Below are 20,891 nucleotides of genomic sequence, written 5' to 3'. Positions count from 1 at the left end.
AGACTGGAAAAAAGGAAAGTGTTTTTTAAAGATGTTATTGACGAGCAGTAAGGAGAAATCAGACTCACTCCCAGCAGCACTGGTGGCATTGGCCGTAGTGGAGAGCATTACGTGAGTGGGAGTAGAAATATTGGGTACATCGTGGAGTTGGCTGAGGACCGAGGAACGTCGACGCATGGCCCCCTGAAATGAGCCGCTTCTCTTAAAGGTACTCACTACTTCCATCTGTGGGAGAGAAAACGAGATAACAAGTCTTTTTTGGGGGAGGATAGGGTGTATTGGACTGGAACAAGAAGGGAGGGATTGAGGGAAACTGGAGATTGGCTCATAGACTTAACAGCAAAGGCGTCTGTTTTTGGGTAGCATTTGCACACATCAAACACCCCCATCCACAGCCGGGTCAAAATCCACTCTTGCCACAATCAGTGCCTCATAGGGCTTCACTTCCACAGCCAGGGGCAGCCTGGTACAGTTAGTGTTACTCATTGCAGAATGACCATATAAAGTTCTTTGATTTATTTATTGACAGCAGAAATCCCTGGAACTAATACATCCTGTCCCCATTCCTCCAAACCCCTAGGGTATCCATTGTGAGGAACCAGGAATGAGACTCGGACACAGAGGACTCATGGTGATTGGCATAAACTTTTATTAAATAATAAAGGAGTTGGAAAAAGCATCTCCCTATCCCTGATCTAAGAGGTATTTCCCTTACCTCAACCAAAACTAAGGGTCTGGCAAATGGCAAGATGTTCAAAGTAAAATGTCTTGTGTCCGAAATCCTATCCTAGCCCTCTCATTCTAAAAACGAACTCTAAGGTGTTAAGTGTATTGTCTCTGGCCTTGAAAGTGCACCAATGTTTAAGTTCAACAAAAGGTATAACTCCAACAAAAGTTCCAAATAGATAATGTTCACAGTTCTGGGGAATGACTGCCTTCCCAAGACATTTTTCAAGCAAAACAAAAGTTCAAAAGAATACCCAAGTTCTTTATAGCCCAAGAGGATAACTCCCTCCTCTTGGCGTCACAATCCTCTACATGGGAAAAGACTCCCTTCCTCAGGCTTTTTTGTTACATTCAATAAAGTTCAGATCATAAGGGCATGGGTCTTCCTTGGGATTCTCTTTCCAAGACAATACATCTTGGGTGTGGGCCCAGACTTGCAAAGCACCTGGTATACTCCCCTGCCAGTTTCTCTCATACAATTCTTTACAAAATGTGGGCACAGCTGCCAGTCTTGCAAAGCACCTGGTATGCTCTCCTGCCAGGTTTGTTTGCACAGTTCCTGTTGGGTGTAAATCCCAGACTCGCAGTTTGCCTGCTCTACTATCCTGCCAGGTCTTTAGGTTGCAATCTATCTTTCTCAATTAGTGCAAGGGGGTATGGGTCTTACCCAAGCTACTTCACAGCAAAGTACTGTGACTATGAAGATGACATTTATTCCAATGAGGATTACTCTCATCCCCACTCTCGGCAACCAATTCACTCTTTCAGGGTCTCTTTGGCTCAGTTTCGCATCCCAATTTTCCCCTTCTGGTTCACTGAAAACAAATATGTTCTTTCACTCCACTCGCCTCAGTATTTGCTGGAATCCAGTGGCTTTCCCCAGTCAGAGGCACAGAGTGTTCTCGCTCCTTGTGTCAGAATGAAGCCCGTCCTAGCCTCCAGTTTCCGCTGCAACTTTTTTCTTCTTCGTTTGGTGATTCTGCTGTCAACCATACCGCTTCACTGCATGGCCAGTCTGAAGCTTGCTTCTACACCTTTCCTCTCGCCGCCAGTGCTCTGGGGCCACAGCTCTGTGTCCCCTCTGCTTCCTGGTCTGCCCGGCCGGTCAGGAGTTCTTCGGCCGGCTCCCTCTCTCGCCGCCTCCACTCGTCTGCCTTCAGGGTTAGCTCCTGAATTGGGAAGCCTTCTGCACTGCACTGAAACTTGCTTTTTCCGTCAGTTTCTAACTCGATCCTTGGAAAAGGAAGCTCTCTTCATTTTCCAACAGCAGCTGATTTATACTCCTGCATCCATGCTGGGAAATGTCTTGGATCAATCATATTCTGCACAACACTAGACTGCACATTATGGTTCACAATCTCCCTCATGGCAGTCCTCTTCCTTGCCTCAGTACATACTGTTTTGCTAGGTGAAACATGTTTACAAGTTCTGTCAGAAGCTTTTGCAGGATATTGTAGGGAGTTATCACAATATGTGATCAAGGCATGGGGAATGGAGGGGATATCCCTAAAAGGAAAGGGGGGACACCCTGTCTCATCTGTCCATCCCTCGGATGGTCACTTGCCCTCATGTGATCCTCCCTTGCATAGCCACCCCCAGGGTCAGGATCAGGTAGTGACTGTCGTCCCCCGGCCACATGAGGAGAGGCTATCTCCAGGAAAGGAGTGATGACATCATCATATTGATTACACCTCTTCCTTGGTACTATGAACAAAAATGTGTTTGAAAGCATAGAGAAAGCAATGGATACCTATATGCAGGCAAAGTGCTTCCCATGTACTTGCGATGCCACCCTCTTGTAGGTATTAGCTTCCAATCCTCAGTCCCTTCGCTCTATTGGACCACATTGGAAACTTCTTGTAGAGCTACATGTTTATTTCTTAGCACATATCTTGGGGTTTCTCCATTGTTGTGTGTCTCCTTTGGGCCACCACTACCGTAAAGGCTGTTTCATAGCCATTTGGCCTCAACCGACTGGCTTTAAACAATGTTTGTGTTGCAATGCACTTTTTTTCTGACACAGTTCTCACAACTTGTGTCTCCAGTGACACTAGTACTATTGACCTGCCTGTCCTATCTGTGACTTCCTTTCAATACAGTCCCTTACTTTCAACCAGGTTTAACAACTATCTAGAGCTCTTCAATGCTGCAAACCCTTTAGTGTTTAAGGGTTTTGTTGTGAAACAGAGGTCCATAGGTGAGTATGCCTATTTTTCCAGGTCGACAGTCCTGGAGTCTTGTTCTCCCCAAATAAGACACAGGTAACAAACAGTTTTCTTCATAGCTCACTCTGAAGTGCAAACTAGGCCTTATTCCGAATGTGACTCTGCACTTTCTCCATGAATTGAATAACCTGGAGAGAGTTCCACAGCCCTGCGAGCTTCATTTTAGGTTGGCACCTGAGGATCTATTGAGCTATTCTGGATAGCGCTCAGAAGCCTGTAAGGATTCTTTTTGAATGTCTTCTTCAAGTGAGCATTGAGAGGCGTCACAGTCTCTGTGCATCGGCAAACTCCTCTGGTGCACCTACTGAGAACACAACCTACCAATCCAGGGAGGGACCTGAGAACTGTCAGGATTCCTCCTGTTCCCCTCTCCCTCCTTCTCACCCTGCTGACATGAGCGGAAAGTGAAGAAACCAACTCACCAAACCACAGCCAAATGTGAGGTCAAGGGGCAGTCTGTGTTTTTGGGTACTGAATCTCGTGTACATAAGCACAGTTAGCATATATCTTGGAAATTGTCATTGACTTATTGCATTGGAGTTCTGAAATGATGAAGCACCTTGAATCAATGCAACAGAGAGGGAACGTGCCTAAATTTAAGGCAGGCAAACTATAGGAAATCAGGTGGATTCCTCTCGGATTTTATTAAGAGAAGGGCAACTCTAGGGTTTTGACCAAGTTTTGGACATTATATCTTTAGGCCAGCATTGGATCTGAACTCCACAGATTGACCTCGGGTTGAATACACTGACTCTGACCCGGTGGCTGGAGCACCCCTTAGTACCTGCATTCACATCTATCGCTATGTTAGCACTGGGAGGCTTTGACACACACAAACTGTCAGGCTTCCTATGCTGGTGATGCTTCTGTCACTGATCTTTCTGGAGTCAGGGTTGGGCCTATCCAGATTGGAGCACACCATTACAAGTGTCAGCATACAGCTATTCACTGGCAACTGCAATCTGTCAACCGATTCCCTGGAGCTTCTTAGTGACCAATTGCCCAGTTGGGTGTCTGGACCCTTGGACTGCGGCTTTCACACTTTGTCTTTGGTCGTTATTTCTCTGAAAGTGATGCAGAGGGGACGTTAGCCAGTGTCATGATATCGGATCAGGTGCAATTTAATTTTAAATCTTTTACCAGGGAGGTTATGCCAGGCCCTCTGGTACTGATGATGTCTGCCTCCAACCTGATGGAACCGCCTGCTTCTTTCCCTGCTGGATCATGACCGGGTCCTGCTTTTCCTGCTTTACTTTTCAAGGATCCAACCTCTGATGCTATGGTCTAAGGTCCAGCAGGTTGACACGAATCCTTTGTGCATTCTAGATCCTATCGCTGTGGCAGGATCAACCCTTAAGCCGCCAAAGGGACAAGTGGAAGCAAGGCAAGTGCTTCCACAGTTCAGGATCCATGTCTTCAGAAAGAATGAAGGAACAGCCAAGCCCCTAGGATCTGGTAACAACACCTCCCCTTGGGAAAGGAGGTGATTTTGTAACTCAGTGAGTGGCAAACAATCACATAATACCACTGAGTCCTTTCCATCATTGTTAAGGAATGCACATGTCTCCTTTCTCTTTACCTCCCTTTCCATCCATCAGTAGCTGATGGTGAAGGGCCCTATAATTCTGTATTTAGGCACTGTAGAAGATACGTCTCTGCTACTGGATGAGCGAGGCCGACGCAAAGACTCCAAGGCTTCTATTCACACTTCTTTGCTGGGGTGAAAAAGCATGAGGACTATGTATCAGACTGAATTTCCTCCTGTGCAGTCAGCACATTTCAGAGAAGCTTTTTAAGATGTTACTGTGCAGAAGATCATCATGTCCCTTCAGCAGTATGACTCGTTTGCACCACAGATCTGAGAAATACCCATCTGCATGTCTCTATATGGCCCTTGCAAATATTCTTCTAAAATTCCTGCAAGTGGATATGTGTTAGCAATACAGGGTGATGCTTTTCAAGATGCCTTCAGCCCAGCGTGTTTACACCAAGGAGGTCTCTTATCTATGTCATTAGGTAAGGCACAGTATGACGTGGACAACTGGATGGTCTGAGCATATGTCTACCTTGCTCCATGCTCTTTTGGACCTTCTCCTCCATTTTGGGCCCTCGATACAAACCCACCAAGGTCCACCTTGACCCTCATGCAGTTGACATAATTATGGACAGGGGAAGAACCAGGGACCTTCCTACACAAGGGTGCTTTGCACCCTGGTGTGGTGTACGCCTTTGTGGAAAGAACTCCTACCTCAACGCTCTGCACCATTGTGCTACTTGTCATCCTAGGCCAGATTATCCAACATGCCCATTTGCACATGAGCCAAAACACTGGCAGTTGGGGAGAATTGTGGTCAAACCAGTGGTCTATGATCCCAGCAGTTTCCGATCACCAAAGAAGTGCTAAATGACCTTTTGTGCGAGAGGTGGCATTCTTACTCATCAATGAGGCTCCATTTATGCCTAAGAGCGCCTTACGCTTCAACTATTCAGAGTTTGCTTGAGGCACTACACTGGCTCCCCTCCACATTCACATTCTCTGGTCCCACCAAGACAGGTTCTCCCACATCAGTATTCTCGAGCTCATGGTGAACATCATGGCCCTGAAAGGATTCTTACCATTCCGCCAGGGAAAGATGGTCTTGAGCTACAGGTGCTTAAGGCGAATAAGCAGTGGGAACGCACTCCTCATCTGTGTGCTATGGCTCATGAGGTATGGAATTGGGCAGTTGCTCACAGAATGATACTCGGGAACACACCTGGCAGGTGTGGACAACTGCAGAGTGGACTCTGTGCAGACTGATAATCGCCACTCGAGTCATAGCTGCACGGTTTGGTTGTGTACTACATCTTCAGGATTGGTTGCTATCCATCAGTTGACTTTTTTGCTACCCAGCAAAACTCCAAGCACAGTCCCTATCATAACCAAGGCCCCTACTCCACTAGGAGAGGCCTTTCTATTCAACTGATCACTTGTGATCTCTTCTATATGTCTAGCACCTTCCCTTCATTCACAAATTAATTTTCAAATTCCAGCAACACCTAGGATGTTGGCTACTGCTGGAAGTTCCGGAAAGGCTGGACAGGGTCTGGTATGAAGCTGTAATGCACATGTCCGTAACCAACCCCCTTCCTGCTTCTGCAGACATCTTATTTACTGTTAAAACAGTGGGGCCAGGATGTACACACCTGCCCTCAATTGCTTACTTTAGCTTGCTGGTGCCTGATGAATTAGTCGATAGACACCTGCATTTTTGGTTGCCCGCCCACGAGGTCTTGCAAGTGGCTCGGACGCCCTGTACATGACTTTATTGTAAGAGTAATTGGCTCAGGTTCTGTCATGGGTTATTGGAGAGGCAATTTAATCTGCGGTCCTGCTCCTTCGATCAGGTTCTCTCCTTTGCATCCCGTCTGCTAAGCAAATGCTCGCAGGAAATAGTCCGGTAGGTCCGACCTTGCTGCTTTAAGCACATGCAGCCATTCTGAGCGGAATTATTCCCCTAACAAAAACCACGGATCAAGCTTCACTTTAGTGGCCTGCTAAGGTGCTTCCCTATTGCAAAAAGACCTCTGCCTTTGTGGGTTGCGCTTGCAGTCCCGCCACACAAGTAATTTGAGAATATTTCCATGAGCAACACTAAGCTCCCTACCTGGAAAAGAGTGTTTTCGAGTGCCATCATCTCAGCAAGAGGAGCAAACTGCAGGACCCTCTGCTGAGGAGCTATACACAGTGGTTAACAAGAAGGCAGTTCTGAAGACCTACCCTTCTTGCTGGAAATTATCTGATTCTTGCTTGAATCTATTCTTCGTTCAGGACAAAACTATTTAGTGCCTTTGATTGTCTTTTGCAAAATAGAGAGGCCCTTTTTTTTTTAGCTAAATAGAATATCAGACCACCATCCACTCTAATCTGATGTCTCTGTCGTTGTTAGGCAATCCCAGGAGCTGGAGGAAAGGGGGCAGAAAGTACCAGTAAGTGCAAGTTACTCACTATTGGACATCTTGTATTGGTAGACGATGCCATCCTCCTACATAAGCCCTCCCCCCCCCCCCCCCCCCCCCCCGTTTTGCTCCAATTATCTCTGTTGTGGCATTCGTGAAGAGATGGAGACTGAGACATGAAACCTGGTGCATGCCTAAGGGGACATGATTGCACTCGGCTGGAGTCGCAGCCGCAGCCACACACAGTTTCCCTTGCTTATTCTATGCTATGCTTTTTTTTTAAAAAAATGTAAGTGTTCCTTTTTAGGTGTGGTGGCTACGCGTATCCCAGGAGTCTCTGCTAAAGGGGACATTGATGACCAATACAAGAGTAATTATGGTGAAGTACTGAACAAGTTATTGTTTTTGAACATCCGATGGAGTAATGTGGTGAAACTGCAGCAAACGTACTGTAACTCACTAAAATGTGCAGTAGGAGGGAAACCTTGCCCATTGTTGTGTATACACCAGACAGCCCCTTGCAGCATACATGGGGATGAAATGGTTCTTTCCTACTTCACATTACTGTGGGTAGGTGACCCAGTTTCCGTGCAAAGGCCCACACATTGTGATTCCTCTTTCGTATGCTAGTGTGTGTCAATAATATGATATGATAGTTTATTTATAACGAGCTAATACCCATTGGTTTCTAAAACCGGACCCGGGGATCGAACCTGTGTTGCTCTGTCTCGTCTTGCTTCCACGGCAAATAACACTTTTTTTTTTTTTTAACAGCGAGAGGACCCTCGCAGCATATAGCACTACGCAGAATTTTACAAACACACCCACACAAAGTCAAGGTAAAACTCTGAATCCAGGTGCCATCCACACCCAGGAAAGTATGCACTGTTTCAATGTGCTACATTTTCCAATTGTTTTTCATACGTATACACATTATCAGTAGTAAATAAAAAATAAAAAAAACGACATGCATAATATTCCTCAAAAATGATTCCTTGATTTAAACAGTGCAATGTACGATTCGTTGATTATGTCAATCGCATTTACAGTGCAGAGCTATCTATGTGCTTATTTAAGCATCCATGGTTTCTCTCAGCAGCATCCTAATCTCAGATATGTAGTAGTTCCATTTATAGTACAGAGTTGCTGCATATAGTAGTGTAGGCCATTCTGTCAGAAAAGTTCATTACCACATAGTGGTCATCACCGAAAGAGCGTAGTGCTGCGTCCTCTGGTGATTATACATTTTAAGTCTTTGTGGGTACACTCTTGCAGATACTGCAAAGGCTGAATCTTGTGGAGGACTGGATATGTATTCTTTCTCATCCATGCATATAGGATATCCCAGCAGTGCCTCCCTTATGGAAGCAGCAGAGTGCTGCTATTTGTGATGAATTGCCGAGATCACGTTTCTCATGATGGTATACGAATCTTGGTTGCCCCCTATCATTAGCACAGAGGGGCTTCGTGGAGAATTGGGTGCCCTTGCAGTCTCAGATGCGCGCCTCATCTAAGCAAGGCCTGTTACCAGAACGTGACCTTTTAGAATTCTCTGGAATGTCCAGTCTCAAGCAGCTCAGCTGTTGTTTGTGAGAGGCATTTGCTGGCGCTATCAAAATGTGCAGAATAGCAGTGGGAGAGTTGAGATGAGAAAGCAAAGATCAAAGGGGTACCAATAGAAATAGAAGACTCGAAGACTGACTGCTTTGATGATTTAAAAAAGAAGAGGTAGTGTAGGTAGTTGCACTACTTCTTTTGAGCTACAGTACAGTGATTTACATTCAAAACAATGTTTATAGAGCCCAAGGAGTTCATCCCTTCCTGACTTTGCAGCACCTGGCACCTACAGCACAACCTTTCGATTTATGAAAAATTGAAGTGTTCTTGAAACTCTTAACCACTCTGGTTTACATTACCGTAGAGGTTTCTCTGTAGGAAGATTGTGGCATATTTTGCTCTAAAAATATAGCAACACAAATTGATCTTTTATGCAGGAAGCTGACAGGATGTGATTTAACATAGTATTGCAAGATTACAATGTGTAACATGTGCAGCAAAGCAGGAGACTGGCACAAATCATGCATGTGTCAAAAATAATGGCAATAATATTTGCCAAAAACATTTCTAAGGAAAATACAAACCTGTTTAATAAATTCTAATTGATGTGTGAAAAATTATTTTTTTATTGAAGAATTGTCTTCTGTGAATTAAACCTCATTGTTATAGAGACCTTCACATATTTTACACATTCACATGTGATGGCATGGTGGTTTGCCAAACTATTTTTCTCCAGCATTGGATCTTTCATAGATTCAAATGCTGTCAACTTTCCTCGTTGACAGGCTGATGATAAGAGCATACCCATGCAGGGTGATCCTAATAGCACCTAACTAGTCATGCCAGACCTGGTATTCAGACCTCCTACAACTGTCAGATTGCCAGCCTATTCAAGGTTGTTTCGATTGTCCCCCCATAACAAAAGTGCCCCCACAATGGAGCCTAAACATAGCACTCGTGGCGCACATGAAGTCGCCTTTCGAACCATTAACTACTGCACACCTAAAATGTGTATCATGGAAGGTTATTTTCTTAATAGCCATCGTAAAAAGGGTGATCAAGTACTACCTAGACAGGACCAAGTCCTTCAGGAACTCAAAGCAGCTTTTCCTCCCTTACAGACCATCAAACAAGGGAAAAGCGATGATTAAACAAGGCATAGCCAGATGGATCTCATCTGTCATCTCCTTTTGTCATGCAAAGGCAAACAAGCCCTTAAGGGCAACAGCTCATGTCCATTCTACAGGGGCAACAGCAGCATCCGTGGCAATTTGGTCTGGAATTTCCCTGTCAGATAGCTGTCAAGGAGCCACCTGGGCTGTCCTGCACACATTTCCAAATCACTACTGCCTCCAGGAGCGACATGCTGCGGATGCCAAAATGGGAAGAGTGTTCCTTCAGCATCTGTTTCAGTAAGGTAGGCTTTTCTTACAGTCTACCACCTAAGAAAGGCATACTGCTATATATTCTATTCAGAACATGTGAATCTTTGAAGGATCCAATGCAGGAGAAGGGGTATGTTTCTTATCTGTAACAACATTTCTACAACATTGGCATCTTTCATAGATTCACATGTGCCCTCCTGCCGTCCCCTCGAGTAAAAGCCTACTTCAAGCAGATCACGTGCCAGCACGCACTAGTTAAAATCTGAAGAGAGGCTGCAGAGGAGGGGCTACATACTCGATGTTCCATTGGATGAGACCAAAAGCACCCATAATGAGGTTATTGGCCTGCATAACACGCCTAGTTTTGTCCTCTTTATTACTATGAAAAAAGGGTGGATAAGACCAAAAGCACCCATAATGAGGGTATTGGCCTGCATAACACGCCTAGTTTTGTCCTCTTTATTACTATGAAAAAAGGGTTAACCGAAGAGTCCCAGCCTGTCGACAGGGAATATTCACAGCATGTGAATCTATGAAAGATCCCAATGCTGGAGAAATGAAGTTACAGGTAAGAAACGTACCCCTTCTCTTCCTTGTTGTCAGGTTTTAACTGAGCTCATGTGACTGACTATGAAGACTGTCTTACAACCGTTTGTTTTGCCTATATACCTAAATAGTCCACAGCTCTTCATCTACCACACGCCTTTGCTAATCTCTCCTGCCTGTCATTGGTTGGACCGGAGCACCGGCCTTAGAACCATAAAAGAAAGCACAGGCAATTTGGTGCCCTAGCCGTTCCTCTGTTTCCCTGTTCCACAGGTCACACTTAGCCTTCCTAAATCCCTATCAATCGCTTGAATGGAATTTAGGGTACCTAACCTCTCTCTTCTGACTTTATTCCAAAGTGCCACATTTGTATTTCGTGTTTACATTCGGTTTGAACCAGATAATTTTGCTCCCTCTTCTTTCCTTTCTTAATGAACTTCCTAACAAAGGAAACCTCCCCATTGCTTTTGCATGGCCTTAGAGTTGGGTTATTCCCCGAGGTGCTCATTCAGCCTAGCTCCAGAGTCTAAATGCTATCTCAGTACTGTTAGTGGATCGGTTTGTTTCAGCCTAAACTATTGCTAAAGGATGGTCTGTCAAAAGTGCCTCTGAGAACCTTTTTCTTGCTCCACACCAAAAATACTTTAAGTACATTGACTGGTTTGGGACACTTTATCCACATATAGAAATCAATAGGCTCCCACTCAAGACATACAGTTTTGGAATAGACTAAAGTGGGTAAATAGAGTAAGGCCTAGCAAAAGTGGTACAGCAGTTCCAATATGAGTGGCTTCCGACTCGAGCTCTTTAGCCAGATTCCCCATCCGTGGGATTGTCCTTAATATTCATAAATACGGAGAAGCTCTATTGTAATTTCGAAACACTTTTAATTAAAATATATATTTTGTAAATGTAGTTTCATTTGCTGCAATATTCCTCCATGATAGAGCATTTTAGCTATTTTTCTTCTGTTATAAAAAGTGTGGTTATTATAAAAAGTGACAGAAGCTAAACGTTGATAAAGGAAAATAGGGATCTTTCATTATGTGATATACACATCCCTAGCAAGAAGACCGATTAATACACAAGGCGCAGTACTGTGCATGAATTCCTTTGCAATCAAGGCATAGAGCTGCCTGTGCCCTAACGGAAACAATAGAACAAGGAAACAGGCATAGCAGCTGTCACTTGAAAGCAGCTCGGCTGCACTGGTGTGATATCCATTCATGCAGTGTGATATCAGTTGAGCTTCAGTTCATTTTTCTGCTGCATGAATCAAGGACCTATGAGCACACCTTACATTTTATATGAATTCAATCGACGTCTATTGTGTCTCACACGGATAATCTTTAGTGTTAATAAGGTAATCCTTTCCCGTGAATTCTGACCTTTCCTTAGCACAGTGTCACAATGTTTTGATAAATGGGTCTGCTGTGCTATAATAAATCCAGAAAAGAAAACCATGTGGTGTGCATTATCTGTCTTGCTGATTCTCACAGCAAAGATGAGTGCACTGTTTGTCAGAAAATGTCATACAGGAGTCTGAAGGACAGGGAGAGCATCACACTTAGCTCGCTGCTTGTGGTTTACAATCCATAATGAAATTGAGATGCAAGCCTTCCTTCCTGAGGGCACCCTATGTGGCAGCTCTGAAATCCCTGATGCAGCATTGTGAGGCCTGCCACTGTCATTGGCTGACATCAAGGTCTTTGAAATTGAGATTTTTGATCTGAAAAACTATGATAGTGACTAATTTGATGCAACAGGGTTCCTTAGTGGAATCTTTTCCAGTGTCAAGACTATTGACAAAAAGGCCTCTTCCCATTGAGATTGACATCAAGAAGCTCAATTTCATTGTCTCAATTCTGAGGACTTCCACGTACACAGGGAGTAGGCGCAAAACGATTCTCTCTCCATCAGAGATCTCAGAAGACCCTGACAGACCTCAAGCTCTGTGAAGGACACAGCCTTCATCTCCACAAAGGCCACTTAGCCCAACAGGCCACTCTACAATGGATACAGTTTACAGTGCGTACTCTCCCCATTCTCTGTATTGGAAGTTTGAATGTAGACGCAAATGTTGATACAAGGGATTCCAGCATAGACGCAAGGCGTTTCATGCAAACCTTGAATAGCTAAAGGAAATAGATGTTCCTTGATTTAGCCCAAACAGAAGGCTTTATTTTTCTGATTTGCTATGATCAATTAAGACATGAAACAATGCTTTCTAAGGAAAGCAGAGATCCCAGACTAGGCGGTTCCTGTTATACCCAATGATTTATCAAGGTGGAGTAAGACTATCTTGTGGTCAACAGTATAATGGGCTGCTGATAGGTCCTGAAGGATCAGTGCTGTCAGTTTGTCTTTGTCCAAGGATTTAAGAATCACCTCCCAAATATAGAGCAGTGCAATGTCTGTACATCTCAAAGGCCTGTAAACTTATTAACAATCGTGGAGGATTCTGTTTTCTTTGCAGTGTCTCTTTAGTTAATCTTAACCAATTTTCCAAGATTACGGTCTTGAATGGAAGGTTAGAAATTGTGCTAAAGTTGTCAAAGACTTTCAGGTCAGTATGGTTTCTTTTTCAGGGGTTCACAATAGCTTTCTTGATCATGAAAAGATATTTTGTAGTCAAGACTGCTTTGCAGAAAAATGCAGTAAAACTTGCCAAGGTTTCTACTTTTATTTTATAGAATGACTGAGAAAATACATAGTCATCTGTCTATGAGGCTTTTATTTTTGGGACCACTTTCATTAGGTCATCAACAGATTTTGAAGAAAATGAGAAGATAGATGATGTTTCGTTTAAGGCTATAGGCGCGGGACACGTAGTGGGTTGCAGATTGCAGATATTCTTTGCAATGCAGCCAATATTGTCTGTGAAGACGTGTGATAACTCATCTGCAGTCTTTTGTGTGGGAGATTTAAAGAGGCTGGATTGTACCTTTAGTATTATGAAGAGTTGGAATGTTGGTTTGATCCGCATGAGGATTCTGCATTTTTATTTGCCCAAATGCAAGACTCTGCACGATGCCGGTGTGTGAATTTGTCAAATATCAGTCATTCCAGATGATGGACTCTGTTCTGATAGTGGTGCAAAAGATTGAATTTGATAAAGGAAGTTCCTTTCCAAAAAAAACTCAACCACCAAAGAAAAGTCAACCAAGACAGTCAGTGTTGACCAATGCCTCAATTGAGGCTGCATATAAGGGCCACAGCTAGACTGAGAGCCGCTGGTATGACAAGGAGAATACCTTCTGTATCAGCATGCTGATAGTGAGGGCAGTCAGCATAGCCCTGAATGTCTTCCTTGATCCATCACCATGAATTTCCTGATCATGCAAGCAGACAAAACCACTATAATCTGTTATCTGCACAAGAAAGGAGGGACACAGCCAAACCATTTTCAAGTAATTCACAGAATATCCGGTACTAGCTTTTGGTCTGCATTCTGGAGAGTACAAAATATGCACACAGACACTTAAACAGGCTACTTCTGGAAAACCGTGAATCTGTTCTTATTGAGACAAGCTGTAACCTTTCTACTCTGTGTCCTTTTTTGGGCAAAATCTTGCTTCTCTTTTCCACCCCCAAAAGTGCATTTAGTAGCTGTTGCTGCTTATAGGCAGCCACCCTCCCCCTTCTCGGGTTTCATATTTCACTACTCAGGTCATCAAGGGCTTTTCAGGTGAACTCAGTCTACTTCCCAAACTGGAAGCCCACTCATCCTTGCAGGCAGAATATCCTTTCAAAATGTTAACCTATGCATATGCCTAATTTAAATCACTTGGGATGGAAGGTAGCTTTTCTTGTAGAGATCATATATGCTAGATGAGTTAGTGAAAACCAGGCCCTGTGCTATCTCTCTCTCTCTCTCTCTCTCTCTCTCTCTCTCTCTCTCTCTCTTTCTCCATACACTATTTTCTTTACAAATAAGAAGTGGTGCTAACTTACCCTACATTCATACTGAAAGTCAACCAATTCACCATCTATTTTTTCCCATATCCATCTTCTCCAACAGAGAGGTGCCTTTGTTCTTCAGAAGTACGAAAGCCCTTCACTAATATGTAGGGAATTTGATGGATTACAAAAACATCAAGATACATCTTGTGAACTACGAGTCATTAAACAATGTGTCTCTTTCTCAAAACAATCATTCCAAAGGTGGATAGTGTATTATGTTTCACTTTTCTATCAGAAAGCAAGCAAAGCACTAGTGACAAAACCTACGACAAGTTCGAAAAGATGGAAGGAAGCTTCCAATATCTGGGATTTTAAAAGAAACATTGTGGTGATCAATACACAGGATTGCCTCAATTCAGATACCAGGAAGATGTCCAAATAGGACAAGCAAGTTAGGTGAGAGCAGTAATGATCAGTATTCTATTATTTGTCCTGTTTTCACTTCCTTCACTGGCTAGGGCCGAGCTTGCTATTCTATTCAATGTTTATGAATATTAATGAATACCCAATGAAGGAGTAAGACACATCAATTGTAATCCCAGTTCTCCAGCATACATATTTAAATTACATTCTTAAACAACCCTCGATCACCCCAGTGAAGTTGGGACAAGGGAAAAAGTAATGTTTAATATTAGATGATCATATTTCTCCTTATGTCAAGGAAAAATAAACGGAGGCCCACTGTCCCTACGCTGCATGATGAGAAATGGGTGCAGCCCGCCAGGGTTACAATGACGGCTGTCTTTTCCGCTCTTTATTTGCATCTATCTTTCTGCTTCCTTGTTCTTTCTCCCCCTGTTCTGTCTGCATGAAAGCATCACAAAAGGTCTTTTACAGAGGCATATTTGAAAAAATTTAAAGAAAGGCACATAAGCAAATGTGTTATCATTTTAATTCCTTTGTAGCTTTCATAAACCTATATCAGTGAAGTGTTCAGAGAACCATAATGAAGAATAAATATTGCAATTAAGTAACTTTTCCTTTTACATTATACGTTAGGAAGTACGTTTGAAATATCTGCAGTTGAAAACATTAAGTCCAAAACGTAATTTTGATAAATTATAAATGCTGCTGTGTTAATACTTTATACGAAGGCATCCACAAATTCTTAAACAGAACTTCCAAAATAATGTGACTATGCACTTCTCTCTTTTCTGTGCTCTTTGGCTCAAAGCAGCCCAGAAATATGCATTCTGGCATCATAACAAGGTATAAAATTCATTGGGTGTCCCCCTTTTTCGCCTCTGCTTTAACTCTAAAGCTTTGAACCCATTGCTTCCAGTGACATGAAAATATTGATCGAAGATGGTGTCCCCATTTGCCGTTACCTTGGTTTATTGATTAAGCACGTTTCAGGTCTTCTCTATAGATAGCTCTTTCAACATGTGTGTCACCTATTGTGGCTCGCAACATGAAAAGGAGGGCTTTAAAAAACTCAGTTTCCTAGATTGCTCCTCAAATCCAGGGACATTTTCCTTCAGCATGTGATGATGCCCAGGCAATAAGGAAAAACGCAAAATCAGCAACTTTCCAAAGACATGTTCAGAATAAGTCCATCTGTACAACAGAAACTTTGGATTTGCCCCACGCGTTCAGAATTAGTTATATTCCAAAGCAAGCTTATGCATTCAAGTTCCAGCAAACGGTCTTTGCCTGGATTTTTTATGTATCTGCATATTAAGCATTTGCCAGCATGCAGAAACAACTCACATTTGCAGAGGCACCGTGGGTACGATACCACAGCAAGCTAAGACACCCACTGATTCTGATACCGAATTTGTGCAAATGCACATTTTGTCCCTGGTTTTCAAATGCAAGCAAAAGCCAGCAGCAATTTATGCAAATGCATGAAGGCGTTTTTGAGGGGCTGTGCTTACAAATGCACAAGAAAAATACAGCTGGATGAAATTAAATGCCAAAATAATGTAAGTTGCAATGTATGTGTAAGTGAATTTGGATTAAAAAGAAAATAAATGTACTGATTTAAGAAGGCTAGTGTTTATATTCCCTGCTCTGGCCTGGTAGAGATAGAGATGCTCGCAGACAAGATGGAGTACTTCTTTGGCACACAGAAACGAGATTTCACACACACGCTTTCCAAATGAAGCCTCAACTTTTGTCTATGGACCATCACACATGTAGCCAGTTTCTAGCTCGTTGCAAGCTGACCTGACGTCAAACAGAATATTGATTAGAGTGTGCAAGTTTAACTGGGAAGCAGCCGCATATCTGCACCGAAATCTTTAGGAGTGACTCAGGAGAGTCCTGAGCTCTACTGCCTTCATATGAAGAAGTATTTAATAATGGACTGTGTGAATGCCTCCTTAATGAATCCATGCATTTTTTTGGCAAACTCATTAGTTGAAATGTATTCAAAAGTCTTATTTAAGATGCAACACTGGCAGCAGGGGATGTGAAATATTGTTTTTGTATTCCTGTGTTCCCTTTGCACAGCTGCATTAAATATTTATCCGGTCTCATCGAAATTGCGTCCTGTGTCTGAATTTCCTTGACACAGCAATGGCAGCACTTATTGCAGATACTAACAATTCACTGCATGTTTGTGGCTATTGCCCAGTTGCACAAGATTATATGCTTAGATGCGATAAATCACGGATCCATCTCAGCTGCACGCTCAGACAGCTCAGAATGGCCAGCATCAGAATAAGCCCATCTGAATTTACCCCACTCTTCAGTGGATTAGAAGCTTCTAAATTTGACTCTATGTCAGTGATACCAATCTCTAAAGTAGATAATCATTCATTTTCATTTAATTTTATTGAATTTATAGAGTACCTTTCTCCAAAGGTGCTGAACAAAATATATCAAAAGCAGTACAATCATCACGATAAAATATGAGCATAAGTAAAATGAGAAGGGGGAATCCAGGAACTTTAGAAACAAGAGAAGATAAGAGATGGGTTTTGAGGTTTGATTGAAAGATACGAAGAGACGAGGCAGAACTAAGTGAAAGGGGAAGGGAGTTCCAGTGTTTGGGAGCCAGGATAGCAAAAGAACGGAAACGAGAAGAAGCACAGGCAGGTTTAGCAACAGTTAGAAGTAATACGTTCTGTGATCTTAGTGGGCGAGTGGGGACGTAGAACGAGACTAAAGCAGAGAGATAAAGGTGGCCCAGACCATGAGCAGATTTTAAAAGAAATTGAGAGAAAGTGGTAAAGAAGACGAGATTCAAAAGGGAGTAATGAAATCGAAAGTAGGGAGGGTGTAATAGAAGACCGAGGGGGTAAAGAGAAAGGAGTTGAATGGAGGCATTATAAACAGAACTAATAGGAAGAAGTTGGGACGCAGAAAGACCAAGCAATAGAGATGAGCAATAATCAATATGGGAGAAGACAAGAGAAAAAAGATGTTCCGTGGCATGTAAAGAAAGATAGGATGAGCAGATGGATGTTGAAAAGTGCATAACGACAAGAGCGGGCAATAGAGGAAATATGAAGAGAAAATGAGAAATAAGGATCACAGATAATGCCGAGGTTGTGCGCAGATAGCGAGAAAGGAAAAGAAGATGGAGGAAAGGAGGGGGGGACTGGGAGAAATAGTAGAGGCAGAAAAGAACAGGACCTCAGTTTTAGAGGGATTGAGATGTAGACAATGAGAGGACATCCAGGTGTGATCACCAGATAGACAGTTTGAAACATTAGAGTGGAGAGCAGAATCAAAGGATGACAAAGAGAAAAAGATCTGGGTGTCATTGGTATACAGATGAAAAGAAAGATGGGCGGAGGAGATAAGAGTAGGAAGAGGAGCAGTAGAAAGAGAGAAAAGAAGAGCACCAAGTACCGAGCATTGAGGGACACCAAATAAAAGAGGCAGTGAAGGAGAGTGCCCAGCCCCGGTTATGGAGTAGGACCGTAGGGAAAGATAGGAACAGAACCATTCAAGAGCAGGCCCCGAGATACCCAAGGTAGAATGGGAGGAAATAAGAAGAGAGTGATCAACAGTGTAAAACGCCACAGATAAGTCTAGAAGAATAGGAATAGAGGAGAGTTTAGAGTGGCAACGTGTGAGGAGAGAGTTTGAGAATTAATCAAAATCTCAATACGGGCAGTAAGTGAATGGTTAAAAGAATTAGGTCAAACAACTGTTCAGTATCATGCTATTTCTACATAGACTCTTCATTGCCTCTAAACAGTCCACATAGCATTCTTTTGTTCATAAGGTTCTCTGCCAAAATGACAGTGTGTTACGTTTTTAAAACATTTTTTTAAAGAAAGGTTTCTAATTTGCATAAAGCAGTTTGTTTGTTAGTGGCTGAAAAAAGGTTCTCATGTCCCTTGAGTGTGCCTTTAATGGCAAACGTTTCTTCCATTGTAAAACTTAACCTCCTAACATGTTTAGAAGTTATGGAAAGGATATCTTCAAATGTAGACAAAATGAGTTGCACAATCTATAGATGGTACATAAAAGATAAGTCCACTGATCCATCATAAAACTACAAATATAATGGCATACGCTTTGAAAGAAGTAATGGTGCTGGGCAGTTGCTTGAGAAGAAAGTAGAATACTGGTTTAAAGATTGGGATATTCACTTATTAACTAATTTCCTGCTGCTCACACTTTAAACAAGGAATACATTTCCCAAAACTCTGAATGAGTAATATTCCAATTTACTGATTCCATTATTATATGCCTCCAATATGGAAAACCATTACATATCATAAATGGTCAAAGTCAGCCACCAGATTAATGTGTTAGTGGAGAGTATTAAACTGGATTAAACTTGAAAACATGTATGCCTAAAGAAACATACCACAAATGATTCTCTGCAACTAACAAGTCATTAAAGGTGATAGTGAGTCTGTGAGCAACCAATACTTGACATTCTTACAAGAAACATTTTTCATTTTCTTTGAGATTTTTTTCTTTTGACAAAGAACATGATCATTTTCTCCTTCGGTTGCTTAGAACAAGGTGTCCAATGAAGAGTTGATGGTTTCTCTAAAACACATTTCATACAATCTGAGCAATATGAAAAAGGGAAAATGAACAATGGTTTCCCGTTCTATAAAGAATTGCAAGGAAAAAAGAACGTATTGCCAATAACAAGCAGCAACATTGAAATTAATGTTTTGAAAATTAAGAATTGTTCCTATAAAAGGGTGCTTGCTATTCCCACCATTCTGATATATGTCCAGGGAAATTACATGTCCTAAGAGGAATGCAAGGAGAAGACATGCCCCAGAATAAGGGGCTGGGATGTGTACATATCCTAAAAAACAGAGATAACAGATACACAAGAAATGGGTTCAGCAATCTATGCCCTCAAAAGGAAGGAGGACAGGTGATGTTGATGCAATCTAAAGGCGGAAATCAAATTAAATAGTTAAATGAAATCATTTCAAGCAAATGGATTTACAGCAGTGCGAATTTTCTATTTATGTGTTGGTTGCCCCATGCCTCCTCCTCCCTCACCTTTTTAACCCTCCATCCCGTACAGCCTCCAATCCAAACATACACACAAACGCATATATATGTGTTTTGAGTCGCCACGATCAAAAAGTGGCGACCAAAATTACATCAACCAAGCAGAGGTTGATTTGGTTGATTTAACAACTCTTGTACATGCTTGAAATGAACATGCATGATCAGGCACATAACTTAAAGCCGAATCCTTTTCCTTCCTTAAGTCTGACCGGAAAGAGTGATACTTCACACGAGAACGACCTGGCATATAACGTATGGTTACTGTTCATGAAAGGCCCTCCAATATGGAAGGTACAGAAGTCCTCAGCACTAGAAAGTAACACACATGGGAGCCATCTTCCTGCTAAAACCATGAGGGGAAGTAGGAAAAGGCAAGTTGGGTAGTTCAGCATGCTGCCACACTCCTGTTACTGCCATCCCATACCTTGACAGTCTTTCCCTTTTCACTAATTGACCAGATGTATTTTGATGTGGCTGGTGGTGGAAGCAATGGTGTGTGTAAGAGTAACGATGCTACACAATAAATGACAATAAAAAGGCCTGTAATCACTTTGCTAAGGTTGTGAAATAAGTTTCTTTATCCAGAGCCTAGCAGTGAGTTTTGAAGACTAAGAGGGTGTGGGGCGACTGGTGTTTTTAGTGATACGGACAATTATCAAGTGAGTGCTAACTAGAGTGTACGCATCGGCTTGTTCATACATTGCAAATGATACCAATAAATCACCAGTATCGACCTTCATTTTGCATACAGTTGGAAATGTAAACTGCTTTGTGAATGACAAACGCTTTTACTGGAAGAGTCAGAGTTGCAAGATCTCTTCTACTTTGAGGCAAAGACTGTTTACCAGCGAAAATATTAGGTCATTCAAGCCTATCCCTTTAATCCTGCATTTGTATTTTATTTTGACCTGAGCCGGAAACTCCCCTAATTCCTGCAAAGTGTATGCAATGTGAGCCTTAGGTTTCTTGAGCTACTATATCCTCAGAATAATGCTCCCCTACCCATCCAGGCCTCCAATGATCCAAACTATGGCGAGTTCCAATGCGCATTGAGATACACTTTCTGTTAAAAGCTTCAGGAGATTCGTCTTTAAAAGGTTGCTTC

General features: G+C 42.5%; 1 protein-coding gene across 9 annotated transcripts in view; it reads right to left on the bottom strand.

Moving 5' to 3' along the window:
- ATP2B3 (ATPase plasma membrane Ca2+ transporting 3) overlaps positions 1-20,891 on the bottom strand; it is a 1,317,805-nt gene that overhangs the window by 24,606 nt on the left and 1,272,308 nt on the right. For 4 of the 9 annotated variants that reach the window (XR_011302157.1, XR_011302158.1, XR_011302159.1 and 1 more), the window contains one exon: positions 69-225. The exons of 4 other annotated variants lie outside the window; for them this stretch is intronic. Coding sequence is in view for 2 of the 5 variants with exons in the window: in XM_069645361.1 (XP_069501462.1) it covers positions 69-225 (157 nt within the window). In the remaining 3 variants the exon portion in view is untranslated. The remainder of the gene's footprint in view (positions 1-68; positions 226-20,891) is intronic. One more of the 9 variants, XM_069645362.1, reaches the window with a different exon arrangement.

The sequence above is a fragment of the Ambystoma mexicanum genome, chromosome 2p (assembly GCF_040938575.1).
Source record: "Ambystoma mexicanum isolate Mex_15411 chromosome 2p, UKY_AmexF1_1, whole genome shotgun sequence".
NCBI classification, from domain to species: Eukaryota; Metazoa; Chordata; class Amphibia; order Caudata; family Ambystomatidae; genus Ambystoma; species Ambystoma mexicanum.
This window is presented reverse-complemented; position numbering and strand designations above follow the sequence as displayed.